The sequence below is a fragment of the Saccostrea echinata genome, unplaced genomic scaffold, assembly GCF_033153115.1.
Source record: "Saccostrea echinata isolate AGI-Se365-2 ecotype Australia unplaced genomic scaffold, CSIRO_AGI_Sech_v1 ptg000030l, whole genome shotgun sequence".
In the NCBI taxonomy this organism is placed as follows: Eukaryota; Metazoa; Mollusca; class Bivalvia; order Ostreida; family Ostreidae; genus Saccostrea; species Saccostrea echinata.
In genome coordinates this window covers 20,761,609-20,773,989 of record NW_026889779.1, presented here as the reverse complement: position 1 = coordinate 20,773,989, position 12,381 = coordinate 20,761,609, and the positions used below count along the sequence as shown (strand labels likewise).

General features: G+C 31.6%; 1 protein-coding gene across 1 annotated transcript in view; it reads right to left on the bottom strand.

Annotated features, from left to right (window-relative positions):
• LOC133197506 (enteropeptidase-like) overlaps nt 1-10,338 on the bottom strand; it is a 31,694-nt gene extending 21,356 nt beyond the window's left edge. The window contains exon 1 of the mRNA XM_061333581.1: nt 10,208-10,338. Within this exon, the coding sequence (XP_061189565.1) occupies nt 10,208-10,280 (73 nt within the window). The 5' untranslated portion in view covers nt 10,281-10,338. The remainder of the gene's footprint in view (nt 1-10,207) is intronic.
• Nucleotides 10,339-12,381: the final 2,043 nt, after the last annotated feature.

Sequence of the window (12,381 nt, the reverse complement as noted above, 5' to 3'; positions counted from 1 at the left end):
TAAACCTATATATTGCTGCTTTCATAAGATGCCTTTCCATTGTTTATCTGTAAGTAATGGTTTGGGCTGAAATATCACCAATCAATCACAGGTCTCAGTTATAGTTATATCAGGTTTCAGTTATCTGGTCATCTTATTTACATATGTGCTTCATTCAAGAGGTGACTGATTAGTCAAAAACCAACTGCATGTTGTTATACCCCTAACACTTTTAGAATTTTTATTAAAATTGTGCTGAAAGAATGATTTTTTCCATGAATTGTGTTCAGATCAGTTCAAATTTGAAAATTATTACTGCATCGATCAGAGTGTGATTTTTCTTCTTCTTCTGAAAAATGCTAATTTAAGACATAAGTATGAATTAATAGCTTTATAAAGCTACTTCAAGTAGGTTAATAAATTTATGAAGGTAATTCAAGCTACATAGCTAAATGTTGTGAATGTAAGTACTGGATCTTGTTATTGTATTTTTCCCTCCCAAATATTAATATTCTAACTTTATTCACAGGAGTTCACAATTTTCTCAATAAGTCAGCAGGTCTGGTACAATCACTAGATTAAGCTATGTAGCTTGAATTACCTAAATAGCTTTATTTATACCTACCTAAACTAGCTTTATTTAGCTACTAAATCAAGCTTATTTCTTAAATTAGCATTTTTCCCAGATAGTACAGAAAATTGCACTTTGATGCAGTGATAATTTTCAACTTTGAACTCAACTGAAAACAATTCATGAAAAAATCCCTCTTGGAGATGTCTTTTTCTGCGCAATTGCGATCAAAGTTCTAAATGTTTTGGGGATTATATACAACAGTTAATTTGTGACCTAACAGCAGATATACTTACAGTATATAGGTCCCTGCTAACAGTTACTTCTTGAGTAAAATAACAAAGAAAACCAGTTTTGGTTAACATGAGCACAAGTGTGATACTTATCGATGCCTCATCGCATACAAGGTGGTGTACAGCTGGTTAGCTACTCAAACAATGGAAATACATATTTTCCTCAAAATTGTTCAAACACAGCAATGTTTAAACTATCTCTGCTTTAGTAGACATTTACTTGCGACTTTTTGTCTTTTTAAAATAATAAAAGGCCTAAGCGCCTGAACAGTCACCTGAGTACAATACAACAACTAAGAGGATCCATAAACTGGTAAATGTAGCTTTGTTGCCCAAAAGCAAGAAAAATAGTATGATTAGCATCAACAAAATAATTGGTCTAGTATCTGTCCCCCATTTATCACTACTACCATGCAGACTACTTAACAAAATGTCTATTTTATAACCCCATATTATTACTTCTCACATTGGCCTCTCTTGGCCTTTGAAGAAACTTAAAAAGATAAGTTATTTTTGTCTCATTTTTATTCATCTATTACTTCCAAGTCTACCTGATCATTAAAACTATGAAAGTACTTTTTGTATTATACAATAAATATTCTTGCATAATACTCATATATTCTATTAACCTTTCAAATACATTGTTTACAGTGATTAATTATCAAAGGTGAATGGCAAAGAGGAATAACTTTGCTCAGCAGAATACAATTTAATAGAGCCCTGGCCAGGACCAGAACACTTGACTAAATGGTCCAGGTGTTCAAAATTCTGGTAAAAATACATTTGCATATTAAAACTTCTACTCTGTTTGCATCAAATATGCCCAGAAGCATAGAAGATTTTCGAAGAAATGCATTTTCACTATATTTAATATTAAATAAATAAAGCCCCACCCTTACACCAGAACATCTGACCCAGGGGCCATGAACTCACAATTCTGAAAGAAACGCCCTTGCTCATCATAACTATACACTTGTTTCTTTGTTTTATAACCAGTAGTAGAAAAAATATTTTGAAAGAAATTATACATTTTCACTATATAATCAAAGAAGATTTTCACCCCCCCCCCCCTCTCTTCTTCACCAGAACCCCTGACCCAGGGGCCAGGAATTTCACAATTTTGGAAGAGGCATTCTTCCTTATCATAACCATGCACTTCCTTTGTTTGAATAATGCCCAGGAGCAGAGAAGAAAATTTTGAAAGAATTTATGCATTTTCCCTATACATAGACTCAATAGAGCCCTGCCCTAGCACCAGAACTCTTGACCCAGGGGCCATGAAATTCCCAATTTTGGAAGATGCAACCATTCTCATCATAACTCATCATCACTATGTACTTAGTTTATTTAATATCCAGGAGCACAGAAGAAGATTTTCAAAGAAGAATTAATGCAATTTTACTATATAATCAATAGAGTCCCGCCCTAACACCTGAACCCTGGGGCCATAAAATTCATAATTTTGGATAAGGCACTCTTGCTCATCATAACTTTGTACTTAGTAAGTTTATCTAATATCCAGGAACAGAGAAGAAGATTTTCAAAGAATTAATGCATTTTCACTATATAATCAATAGAGCCTCGCCCTAACACCTGAATCCCTGACCCTGGGGCCATGAAATTCACAATTTTGGAAGAGGCACTCATGCTCATCATAACTTTGTACTTAGTAAGTTTATCTAATATCCAGGAGCAGAGAAGAAGATTTTCAAAGAATTAATGCATTTTCACTATATAGTCAATAGAGCCCCACCCTAACACCTGAACCCTGACCCTTGGGCCATGAAATTCTCAATTTTGGAAGACACTCTTGCTCATCATTTAAACTATGTACTTAGTAAGTTTATCTAATATCCAGGAGCAGAGAAGAAGATTTTCAAAGAATTAATGCATTTTTACTATATAGTCAATAGAGTCCCACCCTAACACCTGAACCCTGACCCTTGGGCCATGAAATTCTCAATTTTGGATAAGGCACTCTTGCTCATCATAATTATAAACTATGTACTTAGTAAGTTTATCTAATATCCAGGAGCAGAGAAGAAGATTTTCAAAGAATTAATGCATTTTCACTATATAATCAATAGAGCCCCGCACTAACACCTGAACCCCTGACCCTGGGGCCATGAAATTCACAAATTTGGAAGAGGTGCTCTTGCTCATCATAACTATGTACTTAGTTACTTTATTTAATACCCAGGAGCAGAGAAAAAGATTTTCAAAGAATTCATGCATTTTCTCTATATAATCAATAGAGCCCCACCCTAACACCAGAACCCCTGATCCTGGGGCCATGAATTTCATAATTTTGGAAGGGGCACTCTTGCTCTTCATAACTATGTACTTAGTTACTTTATTTAATACCCAGGTGCAGAGAAGAAGATTTTCAAAGAAATAATGCACTTTCACCATATGATCTATATAGCCCCACCTTAGCACCAGAACCCCTGACCCTGGGGCCATAAATTTTGGTAGAGGGCTCAATGCTTATTACAATCATGCCAACAGTTTGACTGCTTGATGTCCAGGAGTAAAGAAGAAGATTTTTAAAGATTGCATTATTTTGGTGGTTTTAGCCCCATCCCTCAGGCCCAAGGGGGGCAGGGACCATGAAATTCATAATTTTTGTTCCCCTTCACCCATAGATGCTATGTGCCAAATTTGATTGAAACTGGTTCAGTGGTTTCAGAGAAGAAGCTAAAAATGTTCAAATGTTAACACACAACGCAAAACACACACTGACGGACAAAAACGGATAGCAATAGGTCACCTGAGTGACTCAGGTGACCTAAAAAGCAAAATTGTGAAAAGTTGCCTTGAAATAGCCATAGGCGCTTGGGTCAAGGATAATGTATATTTTCTACATAATGTATTGTCGAGGAAATTCGAACTATATTCGTAACATTTTTTTAAGTGCACAGTGGTAATTTTGAGTTTTTTGTAAATCTTTCTGCTTGATATACTCTAGACTGTCACAGAAATTTGATATTATGCACGTTTTAAGAATGACATATCCCAACTGTGTTTCTTTCTAGCATACAGTTGGATTACATTATCCATTTACATTATCCTTGACCCAAGCGCCTATGGAAATAGCTAAATAAAGCTCCTGAGATAGGTAAATAAAGCTATGGTAGTTAATTATAGCTACATAGCTAAATGTACTGATTGTACTGGACCTGGTCAATAGCAATTGTTTTTGCTTGTCAGATAACTTTTGAAACCGTTGCTACAGGCCTGTCAATCGAGTGATTTCTATTGACTTTATTGATAAAATTGTGAACCCCTGCGCTTTATTTAAGGTCAAGATCTAGTAAATGAGTTTGACTGTGTTTTTGGTACTATATCCATTATGACGTCATAATTGATTTAAACTTAATTTTTTCCCGTACTTTACAGCTATAACAGGATTATGTAGAAAATGACGCATTTCATGGAATTCAATTTGAAACCATGTAAAAAGGAACCCCGATACCTATATTCAGTTTAATATTATTTTAAAGTAGAGGTCAAGAAGATATGAATAATTGTTATCTGAGAGTCTGCAGGCAATATAGATATATTTCCTATGTCTGAGATGGAGAAAACTCTTATTTTTACACCCGATTTTCTTCATTTTTCATTGAAAAGGGCAGTTTAAAATATGTTTGTCCATTGAGTTTATCTAAAAAATATGTTCCGATACACCTTAATTTATTAAGCTATGATTGTAAAAGATTATTAAAGGAATTCGTTTCTCAAATTTGAGTAATCCGAGATTCCTCTGACTCTAACCCCTGCTTTTTTATTTTGACATGTGCACATCTGCACATGTCAAAATAAAAAAGCAGGGGTTAGAGTCAGAGGAATCTCGGATTAAAATTTGAGAAATCTGTAGGCACTCTTCATTTACTAGATCTTGACCTTAATATCATATCTTAAAAAAAAAATAAATATATGCACTGCATATATTATGAAATGTACAGAAAAGTTTTAGATCACCCTCCCACATTTCCCAGTCCCGTTTTTTTTTAAATTGAGAAAAAATGACGACTTTCAGCGGTGCATCGAAACGCCGAAATGTCGGGTTTCTGCCGAAATGTAAGTAGAATGCGCCGAAATGACTAATGAAATACTGCAATGACTGTGGATATCAATTGATACGGATACTAATACCCCAAAAACATAAACTTTTTGAGGTCAATCCTTACCCCTAAGGTTTTAGAGCCCATTTATCGTAAATATTGGAGGAAGTCAGCCGCCATTGACGGGTTTCATAGTATACCGTATACCACGCCCGATTTTTTTTTTTTTTTTTTTTTTTTTTTTTTGTTTTTTTGTTTTTTTTGTCTTATAAATTACAGATATGTTATAAATGTTTCAGTCATTATACAATTATCATTATTTATGAGGAAAAACATTTATTTTTTCAAGAATAAAAGAATAAATGATTTAAAAACATAATTATCAATTATAAATTATTGTCCCATAGCAAAAAGAAATGGCATTTTTCCATTTTATCTCCATTCATTCAGCATTTTCTAGCCATTTTTCATTTTAAAAACATTTTTCCTACATTTCTCTATCTTTCAATTTTCCAAAACCATTTTTTCAGAACCATTTCAAAACCATTTTTGTTAGAAAATGCTTTTTAAATGGTAAACCTTCACCATTTTTTCTCCATTTACTTGAGTAAATGGTAAAGAAATGCCAGTTTGGTGATCTAACTTGCTTGAGCTTGCCATTTTTCTTCCATTTATTTTCTGAGAAATGGAAAAATGAAGAAATGGTTAGTTTTAGGCATATTCTTAACCCTTAAGATTTGTCAGCAGTTAATTGATGCCAGGTGCCAAGTTTGTATAATGGGCCAGAGGCTATCAGATTTCCTCCCCAGCTCTGTGGTGACCGCCTTTCTCAGTTATTTTAAACATTGGACAAAAGCACTTCGACCTAGCTGGTAGTGATGGAGCTTAGATGGCTGAATTATTCTTCAAGGAAGATTGGGGTTTTTAGTATTTTTGATGCTGAAAAAACTGTACATTGATGATCAAAGCAGAATTATAAGATAACGTAACTTCTTGGAGAATGATTATCTGACAGTTTTAATGTTTCTAATATTTGGGGAGTGGTGGAGAAGAAAAACAACACATTTACCATCACTGAAAGGGTATTCTTTTTGAGAAGTAAGTATATATATTCACATATTTTTATTAATGTCAACAACACAAAAATGCTTTTTCTAAAGAAAACATGTACATTAGGAGTGTCCACTGATCATATTGATGCAATAATTAATTTATAAACCAATCTAGTTAAAACTTAGACTGATCGAGGGACACTATTGTAAATTCTTATAAACTTCAATTATTAACTATTTTCTTGCTCACTTTTCTCAGGTAAATGGTTAAATTTCTTCTGCAATCTGTTCAACCTATTAAATCATTTGTTTCTGATGAAATAGTGAATATACAGGCAGGGCAGTACTTGTACATGTATACTTATATTGTTCATGAATACAGACCTCGTAAAAGTTATTAGATTTATGCTACAGGAGTAACGATCAGCTGCAGTAGTGAAAAAAATTTGACAAAACAGTTTTCTGTTCTTTTCTCATTATGCATTTTGTTTATTTTTAGAATATGTACTGCTTGCATATGGAACACCAAAATGAACATGGAAACTGTAAATTGTCAAAGATGCAGACTACCATTATTCAAATCGAATTAGGAGATTAATCCATCAAAATTTCTAGGAATGCAAAACAAAGTTTGTGAAAAAATAAAACATTTGACCTTTGTTTCATGACTGACTCTACTACCAAGAAGATGGATTTTCAAAGCGCTTATTCTGTGGATATTGAGAACCCAGCTTTTTTCATTTTTCAATTATTGTAAAAATGTTTTTAAAATGGATATTAAATGGTTAAAACAAAAACCATTTATTTTTCATTTTTCTTCTCATTTGCATAAATGGTTTTGGAATGGTTAATTTGCATGTTATAAGGCCCAAAAAAATGGAGTTTGAATGGATGTTAAATGAGGTTTGAATGGAAATAAAATGAAAAATGGTTTTTAAATGATAATCCTTTCTGTTGAGAATTCTTGAAACTGTTGATGATATAAAATGGCTCCCGAATGGTTTTAAAATGGTCAGAAAAGAAATGTCTTTTAAATGGTAATTAAATGGATTTCATTTTGATAAGGGGTGAATATCAATGGAATATTATTGATGTACAATTGATAAATTTATATCGTAAACAATGTTTGGAAACTGGGGATTTTGTTTTCTGTTTGTTTGTGTTTTTTATTTAATTTTTTTCTTTGTATTAATGGTTTGAACATATTTTATTGTATAAATAATATACAAATGGTTTGAACACAAGTTCTAACAACTTACGAGGTTCTCACCATAAATGTCTACAACTGTCAAGATCTATATACATTAATTACATGATAAATATATAACTAACTAGAGTTTTAGTGTAAGGCTGTAATAATTAATTAAATCTGCCAGAATCTCTTAAAAATTTTTGTTCAGATTGAAAAATATATTTATTGATTTCAACATTTTGTGACTCATCTCCCCACAGAAGTAGGTGACAATCAATAATATTCAATTTAGTGTTTGGTTTAATAAGACACAGTAGGTTTCTAAATAGTTCCTCTCTAGCATGTTGATATTTATTACATACAAAGAAGAAATGATCGATATATGGGTCTTCTGGTGTACCACATGACTAATTTATAGGACTCTCAATAATGTTTCTTTTATAAAGATCATAATTTAATTGTATTTATTTAATTAAATAAATCTTGAAAAGGATAGAATGCAAGTTATTTAAACTTAAAAGATCCTTTCCTCATTATACAAGCAGTGTATAAAATATGATTGTCATAACAGTTATATCATACAAGCAATATATATTAATTTGAACAAGAAGATTGCATGTTTATCAACTTCATGCAGATGGATCAAGTACTTAATGAATTTTTTGAGAATTTGGAAATTTATCACAGTTTCAATCACCTTAAGTAATAAAATAAAATTGTCTCTCATATGGTGTGTACATTAATTTGTTAGACACAATTTGTGCAATAAGTTATTCATGTTTCATGCTGGTAGCAATTGAACTTAACATTTTGTAATATTTTGTATTATATGTTGAAATGCGATAAGATGTATGTCTTAAGCAATAAATAAATAATAATAATATATTAATGATGTGAATTAATTAATTTAACAAAACAAAGGGAAACACTGTAATATAGTAAATGTCATCTGATTCATGTTTTGGTTTCTTAAAAATGCTTTTAACTATATAAATACATATGTTTACATATTGAATTTAGTTTAATCTTATAAATCTTCTGCCATTTGCCTTTATTGTATATGTTGTGCCTCTTTCATTAAACATCATTAGTGAACCTGATACAAGTCACATGCAGGCATCTTCAATTACACACAGGGAAGCATCTTGTGTATACACTTGCTGACACCTGGGCATGGTGGTATAATCAACTCCAGACCTATTGTTTAAACACCTGTTTGGTTCACACATGGTATAATTTGTATAGATCATGTAGATGTGATATACACCTGACCTAGTAATTTGAATCTGAATTCCAATTCACTGATCTTACATTGTTTAACTTACAGTATTTCTACATCTAGTAAATAAACTAATTCCTAAATTCTCATTAATTATTTTCACTTCCTTATATCACAATTATGCAAGAATAAAAGAAAGTGATTTAAAAATAAATTAATTGGAATTATCATTATAAATTGATTTGAACATCAATGAATTATTGAAATTCACTTCAAAGGATTGGATACAAGTAAATCTTTCAACTTAATAGATCCTTTCCTCATTTTACAAACAATGAATAAAATATGAATGTCAAAACAAATAAATTGAGTTATTTTACAGTTATGTTATACATGCAACAAGAAGATTGCATGTTTATCAAATTTATCCCAGTTTTAATTAAATATTAAAGAAGCATACAAATTGAGTAAATGAAAATCATTTAATTTGAATTAAATACTGAATAATAGCATTATAAAACAAAGTTATATACTAATTTAGTAAGGACGTCAGTCATAAGGAAAATAAGAATTTTTTGGCAATGAATTATTCACAGTTTCCATATGTCCAGCTCTAGCCACGTGGAGGCCTCCTTTATCTAGAGCCATAATTTAAAACATTTTGGAAAAATAAAAATAAAAAAGTATTGTGTTTGAGACAATAATTAAGAACAGTTCTCCAAATACAATCTCATCCTTGGTATTATTAGTAATTCCTGTGGTTTTCTTTGCTTTTAATTAAGTTTTAATGTACATATTATGTGCTATTGTTTAGTTCATTCTTTTTTAAAATGCTATTGACCAAATAACCTAGCTTTATGCATTTTGCTAAGTTTTGGTGTTCTTTGTGTATGTATTTCTTTATAACTTCCATATTTTTTTAAAGCTCTAATTCCATCTATTCCAACTCATTTTAACAAATTTTCTTTATTTTTCTCATTCATTTCTAAAAAGATTAAATGTTTAAGTGGAAAATAACAATATTTTTATTTTCCCCCATATGATATCCAAAATATGTTTGTTTGGCTTTTCTTTAGAGGTTAATTTTCCATTTTCTTTCTTTCTTTCTTTTTTTTAAATTTATTTTTCAAATTCAAAATTATGACTCTTATTTGGGGTGGCCTCCACGTGGCAAGAACTGGGCAACGTAATCAGACTTTTCTTTTTAAAGTCTATTTAAAACGGCTAACTATCCCAATGTTTGATAATCTAAAAGTATTTGATAATCTAAAAGTAAATTTTTTTTCTAATATTAAGTCAAAATTTTTTAATAAGAAACTTATGTTATAAATTTTTCTATTATTATTAGTTTTAATACTTAATTATATGTTGTTGTTTTTTTCCTTAGCTAATATTCTAATATTTAAATTATCCTGATGACCAACATCCTCGTTAATTATTATTTTTTTTAAAAAAGAAATAAGGTATATAATATATAGTGCAAAATTTAAATAAAAACGTAATACGAGACTGACATATTACAAAGCGGATTTTAAAAAAACAATCGGGCGTGGTATACGGTATACTATGAAACCCGTCAATGGCGGCTGACTTCCTCCAATATTTACGATAAAATGGGCTCTAAAACCCTAGGGGTAAGGATTGACCTCAAAAAGTTTATGTTTTTGGGGTATTAGTATCCGTATCAATTGATATCCACAGACATTGCAGTATTTCATTAGTCATTTCGGCGCATTCTACTTACATTTCGGCAGAAACCCGACATTTCGGCGTTTCGTGTCACCCAATATTTTTCCGACTTTCAGTTATTCTGATCTCAGATCAGAGCTGTACTCACACTTTGGGGGTACTGCAAATACCACGCATACGACTGAGTAAAGTGTTATTAATTCCAATCGCAAATGCGCCATTGGTAAAACTTCACGTAATGAAACGTCAAAGGAAGTTAATAATTAATAAGCAACTAGCAAAACAGCAATAACGAGAGTTTGATGGATTATACTGTTTACATCCGGTTAATGAGATATAAAATAGCTCGTTCGAGGACATTTCGTACTAGCTAAAATTATGGCCAGGAATCCAATGAGAGAGAAAGAGACAGTTGGGGGGGGGATCGAAAAAATTTCCTTGACAAAATAAAAAAGAATTTCACTGAAGTAAGCACACTATTAGCCAAAATCAAGAATTATGAATGCGTAAGCTGTCTGATCTTTGACCAGATGAGCTCAAAACAAAAATAAAATAATAACAAAATTAAAAAACAAAAGAAAACAAAAACAAACAAACACATAAAATCACAGATAAATTGAAACAAAATTCATAAATACACGTACACATGTACATATAATTCCCTTTTCTTTAGGATTTGCACACAAGATTCTAATTTTTAAGCTTTAACTTTGAGGTTTACTTGATTTATCCCCTGAACACACATTTCTTAAATCCAGATTGAAATCAATATTAGTTAATTTAAGAAACATCAATTATATTTGTATTGTTACCGTTTCCTATCACCCGGAGAATCAAAGTTAAACGTCACCTGTCCTTTTTGGAAGAAATATCAGTTCTTTAATTCACAAAGTACAATGTACGTACAACTACATTTATCCAGTTATAATCAGGAAATTCAGTAATAATAATTAAAAAATCTCGTATATTTCTTTTAACTTTTTTCAGTCTTACCGAATTAAGTTGCACAGTGGCACTTCGATCGTTCGTCTGTTTAATTACTAGTAGTTCGACCGCCTTCTTTCTTTATTAATTTTGTTTCTTCAAATACACAAAAGAAAATCTGCTTCAGAATCTGTCATTTACTAAAAACAGGTAAAAATTTCTGTACCACACATATGTGACTTTTCTCCGGAAGTGAATCAAGTTCAGAATATTAATTTGATCACACTCCAGTCTGTGCGCCATCAACGAAAGCGTATGCGACAAAATTGTAGGAAAGGCAGTTAAATATCTCATATGAAGAAATTGTTATTTCTATCCCCAAAATTTTGAGGAGTGAACACATTTTTCTTTGAATTTAAAATTCACCGATTTTTTTAAATTGTAGTTTTTGGGAACTGTGTCGACTTTTAACAGTAATATTGAAATAATTTATAGTGTTCATCGGAATAAATTTGTAATATTTGTCCATAAATTTATTTAATATTCTTCCTAATACGAGTACTTTGTTACTCTGACATTACAAACAGAAAGGATGAGTTATAACCGAGACTTTGACATAACAAGCCGAAACTTTGAAATAACAAGACGAACTTTAATATTATAAACCAATACTTTGACATTACAAGAAGATACTTTGACAGAACAACCCGATAATTTTAAAGCAAATAGAAAATGACTTTGGACCCCCCCCCCCCCCCCTAGAAAACGTGGACCCCACCATCACGAAATAGGTGTTTTTCACGTTTGGAAAGTGGATTTTACCTTTTTTTTTTGCTTGTCAAGAAATTTTTGGGTAAGATTTTTTTTTTACTGGGATGGACACCCCCCCCCCCCCTGGAAAAAAATTCCTGGATCCGCGCCTGTGTTACATGCCGATACTTTGATATAACAAGCCGATACTTTGACATAACAAGCCGATATTTTGATATGAAATTACAAGCCGATATTTCGACATTAAATTTCAATCCGATACTTTGAAATAACAAGCCGATACTTTGACATTGCAAGCAGATACTTTGATATTAAATTACAATCCGATACTTTGACTTTACAAGCCGATACTTTGACATTACAAGCTGATACTTTGACATTACAAGCTGATATTTTTTTATTACATGCTGATACTGTTATATTACTAGCTGATACATTGCCATTATATACAAGCTGATTCTTTGATATTACAAACCAAGACGTTGAGTCATATACTTTGATATTCCACGCCGATTCTTTAACACAACAAGCCACATATCAAACCGATACTTTGATTTTCAAACCGATGACAAAAGAAACCGATACTTTGACATTACAAGCTAATAATTTTACATAACAGGCTGATAC